The sequence below is a fragment of the Primulina eburnea genome, chromosome 8 (assembly GCF_022965805.1).
Source record: "Primulina eburnea isolate SZY01 chromosome 8, ASM2296580v1, whole genome shotgun sequence".
In the NCBI taxonomy this organism is placed as follows: Eukaryota; Viridiplantae; Streptophyta; class Magnoliopsida; order Lamiales; family Gesneriaceae; genus Primulina; species Primulina eburnea.
In genome coordinates this window covers 38,295,676-38,317,591 of record NC_133108.1, presented here as the reverse complement: position 1 = coordinate 38,317,591, position 21,916 = coordinate 38,295,676, and the positions used below count along the sequence as shown (strand labels likewise).

The 21,916-nt window shown below is 31.8% G+C and overlaps 1 protein-coding gene and 1 long non-coding RNA gene across 2 annotated transcripts; one reads left to right on the top strand and one right to left on the bottom strand.

Moving 5' to 3' along the window:
- Window positions 1-2,836: 2,836 nt before the first annotated feature.
- LOC140839587 (serine carboxypeptidase 24-like) lies at window positions 2,837-10,819 on the top strand. The gene is made up of 9 exons (XM_073206412.1): window positions 2,837-3,297; window positions 8,249-8,356; window positions 8,514-8,609; window positions 8,728-8,820; window positions 8,898-8,983; window positions 9,103-9,503; window positions 9,591-9,686; window positions 9,816-9,921; window positions 10,604-10,819. The coding sequence occupies exons 1-9, from the start codon at window positions 3,036-3,038 to the stop codon at window positions 10,745-10,747; spliced, it is 1,392 nt and encodes a 463-aa protein (XP_073062513.1). The 5' UTR covers window positions 2,837-3,035; the 3' UTR covers window positions 10,748-10,819.
- Window positions 10,820-12,166: 1,347 nt separating this feature from the next.
- Window positions 12,167-21,356, bottom strand: LOC140839586 (uncharacterized). The gene is made up of 3 exons (XR_012119762.1): window positions 21,137-21,356; window positions 18,396-18,818; window positions 12,167-12,398 (listed from the first exon to the last, which is right to left on the bottom strand). It is a non-coding gene; the product is annotated as an uncharacterized lncRNA (long non-coding RNA).
- Window positions 21,357-21,916: the final 560 nt, after the last annotated feature.

The following is a 21,916-nucleotide window of genomic DNA, read 5'->3' as shown; positions in this document are numbered from 1 at the left end:
ATCAATTAATTTCAAAATTCGAGAGTAAATCTATTTAAAAGTTTTGTTAGATAAATTAATTCATTCATTTTTCGAGAAATAAATAATAGAATTGTTATAGTTAATCTATTTAATTTTAATACAATTAATTAGAATAATTCGTATGAAATTGATTTTGTAATTTTTTTTTCTATATATGTAATTGAATGAAAACCATGTGGTCAATATAGTTTTGTGAAATCAAGTGATTAATTATCAATAGAATTTGGAAATAATTTGTTTGCTTTTGATAAATTAGGTTTGAACATGAATATTGTTCAATTGATTTTTTATATTTATACAAATTTAATAATTACAAAACATAATAACAAAAGAATTTTAAAAAATTTCTCAAAATTAAAACTTGTAACTAGAAATATAGCTGAATCCCAATAACTAATTAAAGGACAATGACCATTCAAAGATGGCGAAAATGAAAATGAAAAGGAAAAAGAAAAAGAAAAAAATTATGCTATTAGCATTAAATCTACTAAAATTATTTTTTATCCTTATAATAAATTGGTATTTTCTACGTACGGATCGATATTTAATAATTGAATGAATATAAATACATTTATGTACAACTACATAAAACGTAGACGTAGATGGAGATGGAAACAGTATCTCTATTATCTCGGAAAAGATATTTCCAATTTAGACTTCATAAGTCAATTAATAAGGTTTTAAATCTGTTGCTTGAATTTTCAAAGTTCATTGTAATTTTATATTATATAATTCGTGTGAGGCTACCGAATTTTTATCGTTTTTTTTAAGAAAATTGTGTTCCAAGATGTCTTATTCGCGAGCAACTTGATCCATATATAGGGGGGTATTTTATATTTCAACGGTGTAATAAGCATTTTATAAGAAATTTTAAATATAATCTGCCATTTTATATATTTTTGTAGATGAAAAATTGTCATCCGATTGTACGTAGACAAAAACGTGTGTGAGACGTTCTCACGAGTCGTATTTTGTGAGACGAATATCTTATTTGTGTCATCCATGAAAAAGTATTACTTTTTATGCTAACAATATTACTTTTTACTGTGAATATCGATAGTGTTGACTTATCTCACAGATAAAGATTCGTGAAACCGTCTCACAGTAGACCTACTCTGATACGTAATATAAATCTTTTTGTTATTAAAGAAAAACCAAAAATTAACTTTATCTATTAGTTTCTTGAAATCGAAATTTAAAAAACAAGATTGGCGCAAACCACATCTATCTTCTGTCTTTTCTTGGTCAACATGCATATGCCAATTGCCAGCAGTTCTACTTAGTGCAAGAAAGCTTAATGTTTTGTGTTTCTTACTCAAAATATGGTTACAAGTATCATTGACTAAAACTTGTAGATGTCTCGTTCATTTCAAAGGTTAAAAACATGTAATAAAAAAACTACGAACGGAAAAAATTCAAGTTATCTTTAGGTTTCTACCCCAATATTGCATCTAAGAGTGAACATTTATTAATACATGTAGAATCTGTTGAAAAAAAGAACTTCATATATATTGTTAAATATTCACACGGACCTTTAAAGTTGTGCAATATCTCATTTATCTGTATATGTGATGATGGATATTTTCTTCATACATTTATCGAATATTATATAAATATTATACCTATATATGATAAAATCAGGAGTGGGTCTCATGTGAGACCGTCTCACGGATATTAATCCGTGAGACCGGTCAACCCTATCCATATTCACAATAAAAAATAATACTTTTAGCATAAAAAATAATATATTTTCATGAATAACCCAAATAAAAGATCCGTCTCACAAATACGACCCGTGAGACCGTCTCACACAAGTTTTTGCCTAAAATCAGAGTCGAAAGTTTTAACAGGAAAAAAAAAATAAAATGTGAAGATTTAGAGAAGGTTGAATGTGTTTGAAACTACTTGGGTATATAACAAATGTAAACGAATATTTTGTTAGGGAAAAAAAAACCATTAGGACAAAGAGTGTGTCTCATGTGAGACCATCTCACGGATTATAATCTGTGAGATGGGTCAACCAGGGGCGGAGCTATGTAAACTTGTACCCTGGCTTTAGCCCGGTTGGCCCAATTTTTTTTGAAAAAAATTATATTTAAATTTTGTATAATTTTAGAATAATGTGATATTAGCCCCGGTATATCAATTTAAAATATTAAAAAAAATTAGAGTTTAAAATTCTAGTCCGGGCGGAGCCATATTTCTGGCTCCGCCCCTGGGGTCAACCATACCCATATTCACAATAAAAAGTAATGCTCTTAGCATAAAAAGTAATATTTGTTCATAGATGACCCAAATAAGATATCTGTATCACAAATACGACCCGTGAGACCGTCTCACACAAGTTTTTGTCATTAAAAAATGAGGATAGAAGTTATAGGTAGCTCCTACTCGGCCAACCTAATCCTTTAGCAAAATCAATAATTTCGGTATGTATATATATAAAAAAAAACTTTTTACCAATATTTAGAAATATTTTGACAACTAGACAAGCTCTTTAATGCGTGGCAATTATTTCACGATTTGAAGCATCCAACGGATAATTGAGAATCAAAATTAATCGATCAATAATTTATTAGAGTTCGAGTAATTTCACGCATAATTGGAAGAAATAAGACAAGATTTTAATTGTAGATTAAGACATTAAAAATAAAGTGGATCTATTATTCCACAATTATATGTTAAATATCTCGAAACTAAATTTATCACATAAATATACAAAACACAAAATCAAACGCATTTATACCAAATCGAAAAATCAATTATATTTTTAAATGCTAAATCTTTCATAAAAACTAGTGAGCCAATGTTTATAAGCTAGCTCACCCAAATTCCCATCCTCAAGCACTCGCGCTCGGAGAAGGCAAAAAATCGAAAGGGTCCACAGTTCTGACCACCGATTTAATGCGCCAATTCAGATAATTCACTACAAATTACCCAACATTGTGGTTAAAATCCTTGTGAATCTGCTCCAATCTCTGTTTCAAACTAAGTTGCTAACTAGCTTTACTCTAATGGGTTCGCGGAGATCATCAATACTCCTGTCTCTCTTCGTTTCCATCTGTCCGGTTCTTCTGATCAGCACCGCGGCGCTGATCACGGAGGAGCAGGAGTTGGACCGCATAAAGACGCTGCCGGGGCAGCCTCCGGTGGAGTTCGCGCAGTTCTCCGGGTATGTTACGGTGAATGAAAAGGAGGGACGTGCACTATTCTATTGGCTGACGGAGGCTACCGATCACGCAGACGAGAAGCCTCTAGTTCTTTGGCTCAATGGAGGTCAGTGTTTATTTCATTTCTATTTTTCATTTTCATAATAATTTAATTTTTTTTATAAAGGGATAAAATATGTATAATTATGTAATAAATCAAAAATATTTGTAATTTGAAATTGGTCACGAGAACATTCCATTGCTGACATATTATATTTGGTAAAATATAGATAATAATATATAACAATTGGCATTATTATGCAAATAATTTAGCTGCCAGAGAAGGAATCAATGATTAATTTTTCCACATAAAATAAAATATATCAAATGATTTTTAAATTTTTTCTAAAGAATATATTATATTGAAATCTAAAACACGAAAAATCAAAATATTTGAATATGCCGAGGTCATATACGTGCATGTATGGTCAAAATATTGAATGTGTACAGTACTCATCTGCGCGCATGATGCTAATTTTTTTGAATGAGATGAACGTGTATCTATTCGAATGATACGAGTCAACTTGATTCATTAATAAATATTATGTTCGAAATCTGTTTAATAAAATTAATTTGAGAGATTGTTTCTAATAAATTTGAAAATTTTGCATTTCAAATTTAAAAGACAAATATTAAGTTAGAATGGAAAAGAAGTCCAATCCATAGGCCCACCCTTTAATTTGGTGCTGTTACATTGCTTGTGTCAGCAAACTCCAAAAGTCACCCTCCATAAGTGACCTACTTCTGTTCTCGCCCATGATACCCATCTACCCCCTGCCCACGTTATCAAACCCCTGCATTTCCTCGCTAAGATGCGCCTACACCTGCTTTGCTTAGAATAAAAGTGCCAACTCGGATGTATTGGGTCGGGCAATAATACTATTCAAAGATTGTTCAGATCAAACCCGAGCCAATCCGAAAACTCTCAACTCGAATCAATCCGATCAATCTGATTTTGAATTTTTTTTAAAAAAAATTATTTTAAGAAAATTAAATAAAATTTTAAAAAAATATTTTAATTTAAACACATAATAACAAAATTTCCATCATATATATGATTTAAATTTGAAAGTCTAATCATGACAAAATAAAATATATTTATTAAATCAAATAAACAGTTGTTTAAAAAAATGTTCAAATTATGAAAATTTATGATACAATTATACAATAAATATTTTTTCAGAAATACAGTATATAAAAATGTAGGTAATATTTATTAATTATATTTTATAAAAAATTTAAATTTTCGGGACAATTCGAGTTGACCCGAACCCAACCCAACTCAACCCGATCATTTTTTTTCGAGCCACACCCGAAAATCCCAAACACTAACCTGATTTTGTTTCGAGATGAACTGTGTCGAGTTGTTAGGTCGTGTCTAATTTTGACATTCATGACTTAAAAAGTTGTTGAGTTTTTCTTTTATTTTGTCATTCTTCAATACATGCAAGGAACGCGTGACAGCTCCCTTTTATGCCACTCCCCATCCAATTGAGTTTTTTTTATAAACAGAGCCTGGATTTTTCATTTTTTTAGTCCAACCAAAGCCAACCTTCAAATGAAATGGGATTTTTATATGTATAAAGGTCAGAAAATACACCAAGAAATGTGTAGTTTTTTTCCTTGAATTTTCAAAACATTAAGAAAGAAACAAAAAAAAAAAAAAAAGCCTTTTGAATGATAGCAAAGTGCACTAAAAGGTCTGCTGCCATTCGATCGTGGCTTTATATGTCTGGACTTATTTGTTTAAGTAGTTCGGTAGAATGGAATATACTTTTGTTTTATATATGTAACCATGTTTCAAGTCAAGTGACTTTCTAACTCTCCATTACTTTTTCTTCCCCCTCGCTTGATACCAACAAACTAAAAAAAGTCAAGTAACTTTCTAACCTTGCTTTTCCATAATATATTATTATCCTATGCATATTCAGATTTATACAAGTCACGAGTGAAGTGTTTCTCGCACTGTAAAGTTTTTGGATCATCAATACATAATGTCAATTTTCAATAAATTTGATGGATTCACATGATCTTCTTAGTATCCAGTGAGTTCTCTTTGACATTTAGCTTAGATTCTAATAATCACTCAAACATTTTCACACTTTGTCATGTCACCGGAATCATTACATCGAGTGACGTTGCATCATATGAGTCACATTTAGTGCTCTAAGGTATAGTTTGATACATGGAATAAGGGAGTGATTGATAAATAATGTCTCTTTATGCCTATGTTTGGTACCTTTTTAAAAAGCTCATGATAATATCATGGGCTCTTAATAATAATTTTTTAGAAGGATAAAATATCCCTTCTATTAGGTGTGATAATTTTAATATAATGATAAAATACACTACAAATGACTTAATTACTCTTAATTTATAAATGATTTTTATAAATATATGATAGGTAGGTAGAAATTAAAATCAAATAAATATTTTTTTTATTTTTATATATTATATAATATGATAATTATATAAATGAATTCGAGTTATATAAATAATTTTTATAAATCTGAATAAAATTATTAGTATCATCCGATTAACCTTAAAAATTGATATTTGACTTAACTCACAAAATCAAGTACTCAATTATCACATGTTCATGATTAATTATCGAGAATCCTGCCCCTTTCCATATTCACAAATATAATATTTTATCAATATTTAATTTTTATTTACACTATTATACACCATTTCCTGTGTGTCATAGCTTTAAAACTATATATATCTCTAATTTTATTCGAAAGTGGTTGACAGAGTTAGCTAGAACCTAGAATTCCACAAAGTTGGATAAGTTGCCAACTTTTAAACATCATGATTCCTTGTCACGCGGCCTGACAGTGAAAAAAAAAGGTTATGGCTTTAACCAACACTCCTCCCAGACCAACATATCTTTGAAATCAGCACGATCATTGCATCATGGTTTTCAGTAAATCCTGAAATATAATATTTAAAGTTATTCTAATATAAAAATATACACAATGTCGAGAGTGGCCTGCAACACCTTAAAGCATGTTCAATGTTGTAAACTTCATCTCAGTCTGCGTTGATAACTTCATTATATATTTTTAGAGTTGTGGAGTGATATTGTATTATTTTTTATACTTATAGAGAAAAATCAGAATTTTTTTCGATTTTTTTTATATTTTAAATAATTATTTTTGTTTTAAAACAATTTCATAATATTTAAAACTGCCAGATTAATCTGGTCGTTTTTCTTCAAGGGCGAGTTCAATTGACCATTCACAATATTTCAGGACTACATAATTCTTTCATGCGTGAATGATATAAATTGTTAATTGTCCCACATTGGTTGGTTAAATAAACTTTGAGTGGTATATATGGGCTTGGACAATCTTCCCCTGTTGAGCTAGCTTTTGGACTTGAGTTAGGTCCAAGTTCCAATCTGAACATGATATCAGAGCTCGGGTTCCACTGTTATGTGTTGGACTGCCTATAATTAGGCCACCCGTTCTGCCCATAATTGGGTTATTTGTAAACTTCACGCTCCAAATGTTCATTCCTGAGCGTGAGAGGGGTGTGTTAATTGTCCCACATCGGTTGGTTAAATAACCTTTGAGTGGTATATATGGGCTTGGACAATCCTCCCCCCTTGAGCTAGCTTTTGGGGTTGAGTTAGGTCCAAGTTTCAATCTTAACATTAATTATAACATCATTCATTATTTCATTCTATGAACCAAACGATGTTATTACAAATTGTAAGGCTGCGTTTGGTTGAAGGATAAAATTATGAAATGTTTAAGAGATAAATAATAAAAAGAATGATTGAAGCATAAATTTAATATAAAATGATAAAATAATATTATGTTTGGTATGATCATTAAGAATGAAATAATTAAGAATCTTTTGATGAATTGACAAAATTGTCCATCTACTTCGACGGCGGCGGCGGTCGGTCGGGCGGCCGGAGGTGGTCGGTTTGCGGCGGCGGCGGTCATTCGGTAGTGGGAAGTGGTGGTGAATATAGAAGAAGGGTAAAATTGAAAAAACATGATGAATTAAGAGTTTGATAAATATCTAAGAGGGTGAGGAGTGATTATTTTATATAATACAACGTAATCATTTATAGGAGAGATTAACTTGGTTAAATAAAAATCCTACCAAACATAGGATTACGAGGGTTAGAAAACCATAAACTCACCTAATCCCTTGTACCAAACGTCGTCTAATTGTTTGTGTGATGCTGGATGAAATTTAAAAAGTATTATTCATTAATTGTATGGCTATACGGGTAGGTGAGGCAAAGAGGTCATTGAAAATGCCTCCTGTGTAACATTTTCTTCGAGGTCATTGAAAATATTATCTGGAATTCCTTCCTACCCTGCAACCATTCTCCACACCCTTCTGTCAATGACTCCTTAGCTTCTATTTTAATTTATGTTCATGCTTATTCAAGAGCAGCACCTATATCTAAATAAATATTACAATTTTAAATAAATTAATATTATCATTGATCTATATTTAGAACGAATGTAAATCAGTTGCCACCGACTACCATTGGCCGACTCCTTTTATGTTTTTCTTATTTATGATTTGCGTTTCTGTGGTTTAACTTGCATGCATGCTCCATTATTATCGTCCTTTTTTTTTACATTGAGTGAACATGATCCTTAACTCCATTCACACCTTTCATACTTGTAGCTGTATGTATTCCATTAACATGTAAATTTGTTGATACGCATAACCAACTTGCATTCCTTGGACCACTTTGATAATTCGATCATCGGCAAGAATGTCTGAACTACACAAATCAACATAATTAGTACACAAATTATTCTTGTCACCAACTGTAGTTGTTTGTAACGCTAGTTGGTCCAAGAAAGTTGTGGCGTCGTGAATCTCCTCTATCAAGCTTGTCACGGAATATCAAACTGCAGGCCATGTTTATCAAACTGAAGTTTATACCTTGCTGAAACTTCCATGGAACATATGTTAAGTACTGATAAAATGGGACGTGTTCAAAAATATCACATTGTTAACTATCAAATTGGATTGTTCAGGACCTGGATGTTCATCTATTGCATATGGAGCATCTGAGGAGTTAGGGCCGTTTCGAATTAACAAGACTGGTTCATCTCTCTATTTGAACGAATACGCTTGGAACAGAGGTACAAACGAGCATAAACTGACATTAAATTTAGCCACTTTTAATTGAAGATGGATGATCACTTGTTATGTAAACTGATCGAACTTTTAATATGATCAGAAAATCGTCTCAATGTATATTTAAGTGCATGTTTTTTTGTGAATTTTTTACGGTGGCAGTGGCAAATATTATGTTTCTTGAGTCACCGGCTGGTGTTGGCTTCTCTTATACGAACACAAGCTCTAATTTAAAAGATTCTGGGGACAAAAGGACAGGTATACACACTCGTTACATACTTTATACAGATAAACCAGAACATGGATGTTGTAAGAAAATGACAGCTAGAATCTTGCTTGAACGCAACTAATCAAGGTTTCCTATTTTTCATCACAGCTGAGGATGCTCTAGTTTTCCTCATTAAATGGATGTCTAGATTTCCACAATACAAATACCGAGATTTCTACGTCTCTGGGGAGAGTTATGCAGGTAAATTGATCGCCGCGACGTTTTTTCTTACTTTAGTAGTCTCTCGTAATGCTAACAAAGTTTCCCACTTTCCATAGGGCACTATGTCCCACAATTAGCACAGAAAATATACGATTATAACAAGAAATCTTCCCATCCAATCATCAATTTGAAAGGGTTCATTGTAAGTTTCCTTTTACCATCTGAATACATTTGTTTTTTTTCTTCTCTGTACTTGATCCTTCCCTAGTTGCAAATCTATGAACTGGTACAGAATCAGATGTGTACGAATCATGTATGCAGGTTGGGAACGCTGTTACAGACAACTACTACGACAACGTCGGAACCGTAACATATTGGTGGAGCCACTCCATGATATCAGATAAAACTTATAAATTAATCATGAAAGAATGTGATTTTAAGTTAGTGAAAACATCACACAAATGTGATAAATCTTTGAATTATGCCATGAACCACGAATTTGGTAACATAGATCAGTATAACATTTATGCGCCAACGTGCAATTCGACAAAGACAAATATTAGGAATACTCCAAGGCTCAAGAACACTCTTTTACGCCCAAGATTTTCTGGGTACGACCCCTGTTCCGAAAACTATGCTGAGAAGTACTATAACCGGCCAGATGTGCAGAAGGCCCTCCATGCAAACACCACGGGGATTAAATACAAATGGACTGCTTGCAGGTTTTCTACAAGCTCAATTTATTCAAGAAGCAACAAATTGAATTATAAAATATTTGATGGAGTTTTTTTTACTCATTTATGTGACAGCGACGTGCTTTTACGGAACTGGAAGGACGCGGATTTTTCAATGTTGCCAATCTACAGAAAACTAATCGCTGCCGGGCTTAGAATATGGGTGTTTAGGTATAAATACATGCCAAAAATCTGTGTTTTGGACTTTCGGTTAATATGAACCTGGCACCAGTTTTGCCATTTTCCATTTTTCACAATATCAAAAATCCTAAATATCGAAACTTCTCGTGTTTAATGCAGTGGAGACACGGATTCGGTGGTGCCCGTGACAGCGACTCGGTTTTCCTTGAGCCATCTTAATCTCAAGATCAAAACTCCGTGGTATCCTTGGTATTCTGGCAATCAGGTAAGATTTGTATTTGTTTCTTCGATTATATAGCAGGAACTACATCTTAACTTTGATCCTCTATCCCTGACGTTCCTCTGCTATCTTATATCGGTTCTCGACTTGCGAACATGGTTAACTTATTGTTAAAAATATATCCGCTCAATCTTGTAAACTCTTTTACATCTGCCACAAACCAACATGGATTTTGCAATCACCCTTAAATAAGCAGTGTCATTACCCCAATACACATGTTCCCACCCTCCATTCTGTTACTACCTAAGTTCTATGTCCCCGAAACCGCAGCTTTCTTGCTTTTTGACAATCAGCAGCCACTCCTATGATCTTTCCCGGCTTGTTCAATGCTAGCAGGTGTGTATAATACTCATCTGCTATCAACGACGGGCCAGAATTAACCACATGCATCGAATCAACATTGATCTGTAAAATCTTCATCGTCCCGAAGGACAATTCATTTACAAAGAACCTACCATACAATGAACTATGTGCAACACCGTGTTTCACTTCGAATTGGGCGTAAAGCATTTAAACACGCAGAACAGTTACTAGCATGGTCTATCATGCTCGCCCAGGCCCGCGCACGAGGCTTTGACATTCGATACTAGAGATATCATCAACTGTAGAGTCATTTTCAACATATTTTGGGTATCATGCAATGAAATAACTGCAAATGGTTTTACAGGTTGGGGGATGGACTGAAGTTTATGATGGTCTAACATTTGCCACTGTTAGAGGAGCAGGGCATGAGGTTCCTATGTTTCAACCTAGGAGAGCTTTTATTCTTTTCCAGACATTCTTGTCTGGCAAGAACTTGCCCAAATCTTAAAGTTGCTGTCACAAAATATAGACTATGCTTCTCATATATAAGAAATAATAAAAAAAGAAAAGAAGAAAAGAAAACAGAACAATAGGTTGGGGGGCTGTTATTAGATTAGGATGATCATTCAATTCCAATTGTATCTAAATTCATGAATTATAATATGCTTGATTGCTGCATTGTACTTTAATAATTTACTTTTATAATTCGTGTTACAGATATAAATTGGAAAAAATTTATAATCTTATAAGTTAAATCGGTTCGGTATTAATTGGCTAAAGAACTAATTTGGATACAGCTAACTTTCAATTATCGATTTTTTTTATTGAACTTTTATCTTTAATTGTATCTTAATATCAAGTGATTGAAATGGTATAGGGTTAACTTAAGTGTCTATTTGATTTCTCAAATATGCAATACTTTTTCGAATGGTTAATCGACTAAAATAACCAATTTTATATCGATTTGGTTAATGTAATTTTTTTAAAAAAATAAAAACTGATCAATTTAATTTGATAAAATTACTTTTTTATAAGTAAACACTGGATTAATTGAGATTAAGGCTACGTTTGATACTGGAAATTAGGTGGGTTTATGATTTTTTAACTCACATAATCTCATGTTTGGTACCATTTTTATTTAACCAAGTCAATCCCTCCTATAAATTATTAGGTTATATTAACTGGGATAAAATAATCATTTCTCACTCATTAGGATTATGTTCAAACTCACCACCACTTCCCGCCACAGTTTGTCGCTGGCAGACCGCCGCCCCCGCTGAACGACCACCTCTGGCCAGCCGCCGCCGAATGACCACCTCCGGCCAACATGCCGGCCGACAACCGTCGTCGCCAAAGTGGATAAACAATTTTGTCAATTCATCAAAAGATTTTTAATTATCTCATTCTTAACAATCATACCAAACATAATATTATTTTATCATTATATTTCTATTTCAATCATTTTTTTTTATCATTTATCTCTTAATCATTTCATAATTTTATCCTCCAACCAAATGTAAGTCATATCCCTTGTTTATTTTCATATTTCACAACCATGTTTGATTGTCTAGTGTTATTTTTCTCTATTTAAAATTTAATTGTTCAAAATTTACACTTGAAACATCGATGAAGCTAACATATTTACTACATAGGAAGATCCAACATTCAACAATTCGACACCTTTCGTCCTCTATATTTATTGCTCTAATTAGGGATATAAACAAATCAAACCGTTCGCGAGCTATTTGGAGTTCGGCTCGATAAAAAGCTTGTTTGAGTTCGTTTGTTAATCATATCAAACCAAGCTCAAGCTCGATTGAAACATACCGTACTTTTTACCATTCAAAATTTGCGGAAAAATTTAAAATTTTCTTTAATATAAAATAATCTTCAATATTTGCCATAAAATACCACAACCAAATCCCCCTTAAGAAAAGGTTGTCAAAAGAGTCGTTCATAAAATATTTGAAATTCAACATCACCAATAAAATCTGCTAACAAAATACTTGCTCAAAACTTCTCCCATCACATCATATAAATCAGAGTATTTTTAAACTTTGCATAAAAACGTAAACATGGCGGTCCTCGGGTTTAGCCTCTAGCTCAGTCCAAGCCTGCCACTTGGTCGCCACCTCCTGTCTCCTCATCAACATAAGCACCTGCATCGATCAAGTCTAGTGAGTCTAAAGACTCAACACGTATAAACTGGGAATAACGAGTATTACATAATAAAACCACATACAACTTCAAAATATAACATATATTCTTGAAACTTAAACTTTGCGTAATAAACTTGAACTCTTAATAAACTTAAACTTTCATAATAACTTTGAACTCTCATAAACTTCTTTGAACTTGAACATACATACTTTGAAACTTGAACTTGCATAATAACTTGAACTTTCATAAACTTGAGCTTTGCATAAACTTTGAACATACATGCATACATAATATGACGTGCCATCACATAAACTTTTCTTTAAACATGCTTTCATACTTCAACATACTTAACTTCATCATTTTGCGTAGAGGATGTTTCAAAGCAAGTGACCCTTAACATAATAAATATCTAATCAGACAAACCACAGTACTGGGCTGACAGGGACGTATCCACTGCCACATACATGAGATCCCTGTTCATAATTTAACAGGCCAGTTGATCCACGTTCATAATTTAACGCTTCACAACCACGATCTAACCCGTTCATAATTTAACGGGCGGATTGGTTCCCGTTCATAATTTAACGCTTTCCAATCCTAACTTCAAACCCGTTCATAATTTAACGGGGTGGAGAGGTCCTCGGCCACGTTCACCGACTTCCAAACCCATTCACTTTTGGTCACAAGACATTTAGCATACCTCAAAAACTTCAAATATTTTCTTTGCACGTCATACATACTTACTTTGCATTGAGGGATTCGTTGGATGTCAATCGGGTCGTTGCTGCAACATACTAATATGAATACATAAACTTAACTTATACAACTTAAACGTAAATGTCATGCTTAATCCCAAACTAAATAAATTCTTAGAACATTCTATAATTTCCCATGACATAACCTTGTAAAACATCATATTAAACCATAGCATAAAACCTCAAATCAAACCTTAAATAATAAAAGAATATACCTAAAATCTGAAGGTACACGGACCCCGTCCCTAGGTCCGTATCATGGTCCGTGTCCGTGCGCTTAAAAATTGTTGTGATGAAATAAGAAGGCACGGACCCCGTGCCTGCCTCCGTGTCTGGGTCCGTGTCCGCTCTGTTCGACGAATTATTTTATGAAAATTTTTCGACATATCTATTCTCCCAATTAACACATAATGCATCAAGATTCATCACTATGAGACCATTCTAGGACACCATAACAATGAACTAAACTTTTATAATCACCCTACAATTCATACGACCCAAAATACTGTCATTTATATTAAAGTTTATTTCTTACGACTTCTTAATAATTCAAGCTCTTAACGACATGAATCAAAACCTCAAAAATACTCTAAACATCGTTACTAACTTTCTTATATGCAGCAACGATCATCCGTCGATCCCCAACAAAGCCTGCAACATAAAAACTTCAAGAACATATTAAAATTCATAACTTTCTTGAAACACGATTTGAGCAGTCATACTAAAAACTCCATAACTCACTCGTTTTTAATCCAAATAACTCGAATTTTATATCAAATCGAACGTATCGAAAATATCTACGTTTTTTTAGTTAAAAGTTTTCTCAAAATCTTTACTGAAAAATCGCAGTATTTTACAGAACAGCAAAAACGTTTCTAAAAAATGCAGTTTGAGCAGTCCTACGAAAAACATCATAACTCACTCGTTTTTAATCTAAATAACTCGAATTTTATATCAAATCGAACGTATCGAAAAGATCTACGTTTTTGTAGTTAAAAGTTTTCTCAAAATCTTTACTGAAAAATCGCAGTATTTTTCAGAACAACAAAAACGTTTCTAAAAAAATGCAGTTTGAGTAGTCCTACGAAAAATATCATAACTCACTCGGTTTTGATCCAAATAACTCGAATTTTACATCAAATCGAACGTATCAAAAAGATCTACGTTTTTGTGGTTAAAAGTTTTCTCAAAATATTTACTGAAAAATCGCAGTATTTTTCAGAACAACAAAAACTTTTTAAAAAAATGCAGTTTGAGCAGTCCTACGAAAAACGCCATAACTCACTCAATATTTATCCAAATATTTCGAATTTTATATCAAATCGAAGGCATCAAAAAGTTCTACGATTTTCTCGTTGAAAGTTTTCTCAAAATCAATACCGAAAAATCGCAGTATTTTGCAGAACAGAAAAAAAAGTGAATTTGGTGATCCAAAATTGTTTCAAACTTGATCTAGACGTGATTGCTCAAACTTCTACGCATCGCACATATAATTTTCGCATAAATAACAACACAACGCATAATATGACAAGATCGATGCATCAAGAACAGAATATACGTGTCTTTTGATATTTAAAAATACTTTAACGACGATACCGAAGCGGAGACGGAGCGATAGACGATCCGGGACGAACGTAGCTCGATTTTCTTTAAATAACCTCAATGAAATGATGCTGGAAATTTTCAGAGAAATGGAACGATGGTTCAAGGGACAATTGAAGAGGAATAATATAGCATATAATTGAGGAAGAAGAGTTTTAAGTTAGTTTCTCTTCTCCTCTTTAGTCAAAAAGAAGAAAAGAAACATGTGTTTTGTTTTATGTGTATATGTGGTGTGCGTGTGTTTATTTAACGTGTGGGTGTATATATATAATTGAATATATGTGTGTGGTTTGTATTAAAGCATGAGTGTGTGTAGTGGTGTGTGCTTGTGTGTTGATATATATATGTGTATGTATATATATACCTACATATATATATATATATATATATATATATAAACAATTGTAACATATGTTTTTAATATAATAACAATCTATTTAAAAACATTTAACATACTAATTTAAAATAAATCTCATATTAACTCTAATATAAATTTTTAAATTTAAATAAGATGCACAAATACTACAACTCTAAAATTTTTAAAATCAATTAATCATTTAAATAATTTAATTAATCTCGTAAATTATTAAAATTAATTAAATTATTTAAAATACTCCATCCTTATCTTTAAATAAAATACTGCATTAAAATTTACTAAAAATCGTCCCGATCTCCTTTCCTCGATCTCGCCTCGAATAATCGCCTGAAACATAAAACTCTAAAAAACATTTTAACGTACATTAAATAAACATAAATAATTAAAATAATAAATTTCATAAATTAAATATATGCATGCATTAAAATCATTTAATAAAATACATAAGGAATTTAATAACTTGCACGCACTTGGTTCATATGGACTTAAAATTTTCGGGACTTCACAATCTATCCCCCTTAATTTGAATTTCGTCCCCGAAATTCGCTAATCCTCGGTAATCCAAAAGTTTAGATTCTTAATTCTAGTATCCCAACAATCCATGCTACCGCTGCGCTACTCTGATAAATTAAGTCTTATGTTGTCCTTACGTCTTTTCAATCCGAATTAAATTTCCTACCAAAAACCTCGTTTGCGATTCACAACTTAAAACGACTTATGGAGACTTACTTTTACTTTTTTATGATTTCGACTTCTAACTTTTCTCGTCGTTCCCAGTATTAGAAATGAAGATTCAAGCTTATCGTATTTTACTTTTCTTATACTATACTCGTAATGTTCATCGAACTAATACATTAGCATCAATGCAGTTTAGCCTAAGAAATCTTAGCACTAAAATTTTTCTGATCAACTTCTACCCACGGCAATACACTTAAAAGTTAAATCTTATCTTACCTCATAATAATATTGGCCTACAACTCTTGAATCGAGTCTTTCCTTACAATACCAAGCTTATGTAACTTAGCTATTTACAAGTACGACCCAAATATAAAATTATTGTCAACCTTTAATTTCGAGTAAGGGATATGACAAGTATAAAAGCCTATAAGATTTTTAAACAAAATAAATTATGACATCTCATTATAATAATGAGATATGATATACATAATTATTTAAACATATCTAATATTATATACACCATATTTTTACCATAAAATTATACAAATACATACATATACCAACGGTCATAAAACGGTAACAAACGGCTATATTTTTTTTTTTCTCTCTATAAATGCCATCTCACAAATTCATTCAATCACTCCAACTTTCTCTTCTTCTCTAAAACTTATTCTTCATCAAATTTTTCGAAGAAAAAGAAGATGGCTCTTGCAAAGTTATTTTCAATTATTTTAGTTATTATATTTATGATTCTTGTATTTATCGGAGAATATCCTCCTCATGTTTTTTCTTTATTTTTACGGTTACTTGTAATTGTTGTTTATCCATTACTTTGTATTGTAATATTCATTAATTAATAAAATGCATCGTGATTTGTCATACCACCATGGCAAACTTTTAGATTTCTTACTCAATAAAAATCTTAATATTCATTGATTGATAACTTATGTTGAACACCGCTAATTCTCTTTTGTATTTATTTCACCCACAAAAATTTCCGTACTAACAAATATTTCATACATTTTAAATTCAACTTACGCAATCCAAATAGTTTTAGATAACATAATTCCAACACACATATTTACTTATTCCCAATTTTCTTAATAACTTACAAAAAAAAAATTTCTCAAGACCAGATGTCTACTTAAATCTTTTCATACATCTATCGAGTAACCTAACCATCGATCATACTCAACTTTCTAGATAATAAAATTCCAACAAAAGTATAGTCCTAGCTGTTAAGATCATTGATAAAAACTTAAAACACATAAATCTTAAGTTCCCAAAAATTTTGCTAACTCATTGTCTACTCTTATAACTTAGTTAATTGAGCAACTTTTACCTCAAATCGTTATCATTCTAAATTCTTAATTTACCGCAACATTAATTCACTAGCGCCTAACTTTCGAGCCAAATATCAATTCATCTTACAACTCCCTTGATTATCATTTCTTATAATATTATAACCCAAATACTTCAAGGTTCTAATAATTCCTTTGAGCTTAAATCCTCGAGAATTCCTATCATTTAAACCATTCAGTTATCACTTACCGCTAAACTAGTTCTCTCAATTTCTTAAAATTGTAGCATAAATTCTTAATTTCCTCGAAAATTTTATCTAATTGTCCTAAAGTACAAAAATTTTACAATTACCCATAAGTTGTTGGCGTTCCTAATTCCATCTTATAGATTTCTCGTAACATAAATTTCAATAATTTTAAGCTTATTAAACCAAAAATCAATTCCATAACTTCGAAAAGCTACTGATATTACTCAAGTGTTCCTTAAAAGTTCGAACTAAATCCTCAAAAATTTCGAAATTTGCAATTTGGTCCTTAAAGTTCCCAAAATTTATATTTTTGGCCCTACAACTGTTTGAAATTTGCATCTTCGTACCCATAAATTTTTCGACTTAACCTCATTAACTTTAAAATTCTTGAACTAAAAATCTAATCCCAAAATTTTGTAAATTCGAAAATAATCCCTTAGAATATTGCTTTGCACTTAGGTCTTTAAAATTCTCAATTCATGTAATTCAATCCTTAAATATATCTAGATAGAACATACACTTTAAATAAATTCTACGTCTTTATACTTCCAAAGATCGTCGTAGTCTTCAAATCATTAATCCTTACATGAAATCTTCAAAAATTAATTAAGCTAGCAACCACGAATCATTTGAAATTCTTAGAAAATATACAAGTCCCAAAAGTATTCATAATTGTCAAGTTTAACTTATGACCCACGAGTATAACATCAGTACTACTAATCCAAAAATTAATATTGACAAATCATTTCTAACATTGACAAATCATTTCTAACTTTTCTCGACTCCCAAAAGCAAAATTATTAATCATGTCCAAGTACACCACACCAGCATGCAAGAAAATTAAATAATTTTCCATTTCATGTCGTAACATGCATAAAGATTTTAAAGATTCAATCTCGAATCACCACAACAGATAAATCTGCACTCTAAAAAATATGTCATGTAAACATACAAGTGATAGTATTTAAAACATGCACATGCTGAAATCATAACTTCATGCTTACTACTTAAAAGACTTTAAAACTTTAAAACTTACAGACTTGAGGTGTGACTTCGTGAGTTTCTTGCGACTGGCAGTAGGCATAACCCTTTACAAGAAAACCGCTCTGATACCAACTGAAACATACCGTACTTTTTACCATTCAAAATTTGCGGAAAAATTTAAAATTTTCTTTAATATAAAATAATCTTCAATATTTGCCATAAAATACCACAACCAAATCCCCCTTAAGAAAAGGTTGTCAAAAGAGTCGTTCATAAAATATTTGAAATTCAACATCACCAATAAAATCTGCTAACAAAATACTTGCTCAAAACTTCTCCCATCACATCATATAAATCAGAGTATTTTTAAACTTTGCATAAAAACGTAAACATGGCGGTCCTCGGGTTTAGCCTCTAGCTCAGTCCAAGCCTGCCACTTGGTCGCCACCTCCTGTCTCCTCATCAACATAAGCACCTGCATCGATCAAGTCTAGTGAGTCTAAAGACTCAACACGTATAAACTGGGAATAACGAGTATTACATAATAAAACCACATACAACTTCAAAATATAACATATATTCTTGAAACTTAAACTTTGCGTAATAAACTTGAACTCTTAATAAACTTAAACTTTCATAATAACTTTGAACTCTCATAAACTTCTTTGAACTTGAACATACATACTTTGAAACTTGAACTTGCATAATAACTTGAACTTTCATAAACTTGAGCTTTGCATAAACTTTGAACATACATGCATACATAATATGACGTGCCATCACATAAACTTTTCTTTAAACATGCTTTCATACTTCAACATACTTAACTTCATCATTTTGCGTAGAGGATGTTTCAAAGCAAGTGACCCTCAACATAATAAATATCTGATCAGACAAACCACAGTACTGGGCTGACAGGGACGTATCCACTGCCACATACATGAGATCCCTGTTCATAATTTAACAGGCCAGTTGATCCACGTTCATAATTTAACGCTTCACAACCACGATCTAACCCGTTCATAATTTAACGGGCGGATTGGTTCCCGTTCATAATTTAACGCTTTCCAATCCTAACTTCAAACCCGTTCATAATTTAACGGGGTGGAGAGGTCCTCGGCCACGTTCACCGACTTCCAAACCCATTCACTTTTGGTCACAAGACATTTAGCATACCTCAAAAACTTCAAATATTTTCTTTGCACGTCATACATACTTACTTTGCATTGAGGGATTCGTTGGATGTCAATCGGGTCGTTGCTGCAACATACTAATATGAATACATAAACTTAACTTATACAACTTAAACGTAAATGTCATGCTTAATCCCAAACTAAATAAATTCTTAGAACATTCTATAATTTCCCATGACATAACCTTGTAAAACATCATATTAAACCATAGCATAAAACCTCAAATCAAACCTTAAATAATAAAAGAATATACCTAAAATCTGAAGGTACACGGACCCCGTCCCTAGGTCCGTATCATGGTCCGTGTCCGTGCGCTTAAAAATTGTTGTGATGAAATAAGAAGGCACGGACCCCGTGCCTGCCTCCGTGTCTGGGTCCGTGTCCGCTCTGTTCGACGAATTATTTTATGAAAATTTTTCGACATATCTATTCTCCCAATTAACACATAATGCATCAAGATTCATCACTATGAGACCATTCTAGGACACCATAACAATGAACTAAACTTTTATAATCACCCTACAATTCATACGACCCAAAATACTGTCATTTATATTAAAGTTTATTTCTTACGACTTCTTAATAATTCAAGCTCTTAACGACATGAATCAAAACCTCAAAAATACTCTAAACATCGTTACTAACTTTCTTATATGCAGCAACGATCATCCGTCGATCCCCAACAAAGCCTGCAACATAAAAACTTCAAGAACATATTAAAATTCATAACTTTCTTGAAACACGATTTGAGCAGTCATACTAAAAACTCCATAACTCACTCGTTTTTAATCCAAATAACTCGAATTTTATATCAAATCGAACGTATCGAAAATATCTACGTTTTTTTAGTTAAAAGTTTTCTCAAAATCTTTACTGAAAAATCGCAGTATTTTACAGAACAGCAAAAACGTTTCTAAAAAATGCAGTTTGAGCAGTCCTACGAAAAACATCATAACTCACTCGTTTTTAATCTAAATAACTCGAATTTTATATCAAATCGAACGTATCGAAAAGATCTACGTTTTTGTAGTTAAAAGTTTTCTCAAAATCTTTACTGAAAAATCGCAGTATTTTTCAGAACAACAAAAACGTTTCTAAAAAAATGCAGTTTGAGTAGTCCTACGAAAAATATCATAACTCACTCGGTTTTGATCCAAATAACTCGAATTTTACATCAAATCGAACGTATCAAAAAGATCTACGTTTTTGTGGTTAAAAGTTTTCTCAAAATATTTACTGAAAAATCGCAGTATTTTTCAGAACAACAAAAACTTTTTAAAAAAATGCAGTTTGAGCAGTCCTACGAAAAACGCCATAACTCACTCAATATTTATCCAAATATTTCGAATTTTATATCAAATCGAAGGCATCAAAAAGTTCTACGATTTTCACGTTGAAAGTTTTCTCAAAATAAATACCGAAAAATCGCAGTATTTTGCAGAACAGAAAAAAAAGTGAATTTGGTGATCCAAAATTGTTTCAAACTTGATCTAGACGTGATTGCTCAAACTTCTACGCATCGCACATATAATTTTCGCATAAATAACAACACAACGCATAATATGACAAGATCGATGCATCAAGAACAGAATATACGTGCCTTTTGATATTTAAAAATACTTTAACGACGATACCGAAGCGGAGACGGAGCGATAGACGATCCGGGACGAACGTAGCTCGATTTTCTTTAAATAACCTCAATGAAATGATGCTGGAAATTTTCAGAGAAATGGAACGATGGTTCAAGGGACAATTGAAGAGGAATAATATAGCATATAATTGAGGAAGAAGAGTTTTAAGTTAGTTTCTCTTCTCCTCTTTAGTCAAACAGAAGAAAAGAAACATGTGTTTTGTTTTATGTGTATATGTGGTGTGCGTGTGTTTATTTAACGTGTGGGTGTATATATATAATTGAATATATGTGTGTGGTTTGTATTAAAGCATGAGTGTGTGTAGTGGTGTGTGCTTGTGTGTTGATATATATATGTGTATGTATATATATATATATATATATATATATATATAAACAATTGTAACATATGTTTTTAATATAATAACAATCTATTTAAAAACATTTAACATACTAATTTAAAATAAATCTCATATTAACTCTAATATAAATTTTTAAATTTAAATAAGATGCACAAATACTACAACTCTAAAATTTTTAAAATCAATTAATCATTTAAATAATTTAATTAATCTCGTAAATTATTAAAATTAATTAAATTATTTAAAATACTCCATCCTTATCTTTAAATAAAATACTGCATTAAAATTTACTAAAAATCGTCCCGATCTCCTTTCCTCGATCTCGCCTCGAATAATCGCCTGAAACATAAAACTCTAAAAAACATTTTAACGTACATTAAATAAACAT

Excerpts from the sequence above, each read along its gene's own strand:
- LOC140839587 (XM_073206412.1), top strand. The coding sequence starts at position 3,036 with ATGGGTTCGCGGAGATCATCAATACTCCTGTCTCTCTTCGTTTCCATC. Across the intron at positions 8,821-8,897 it reads CTCTGGGGAGAGTTATGCAG|GGCACTATGTCCCACAATTA; the intron begins GTAAATTGATCG and ends CACTTTCCATAG. Across the intron at positions 8,984-9,102 it reads TCAATTTGAAAGGGTTCATT|GTTGGGAACGCTGTTACAGA; the intron begins GTAAGTTTCCTT and ends TCATGTATGCAG.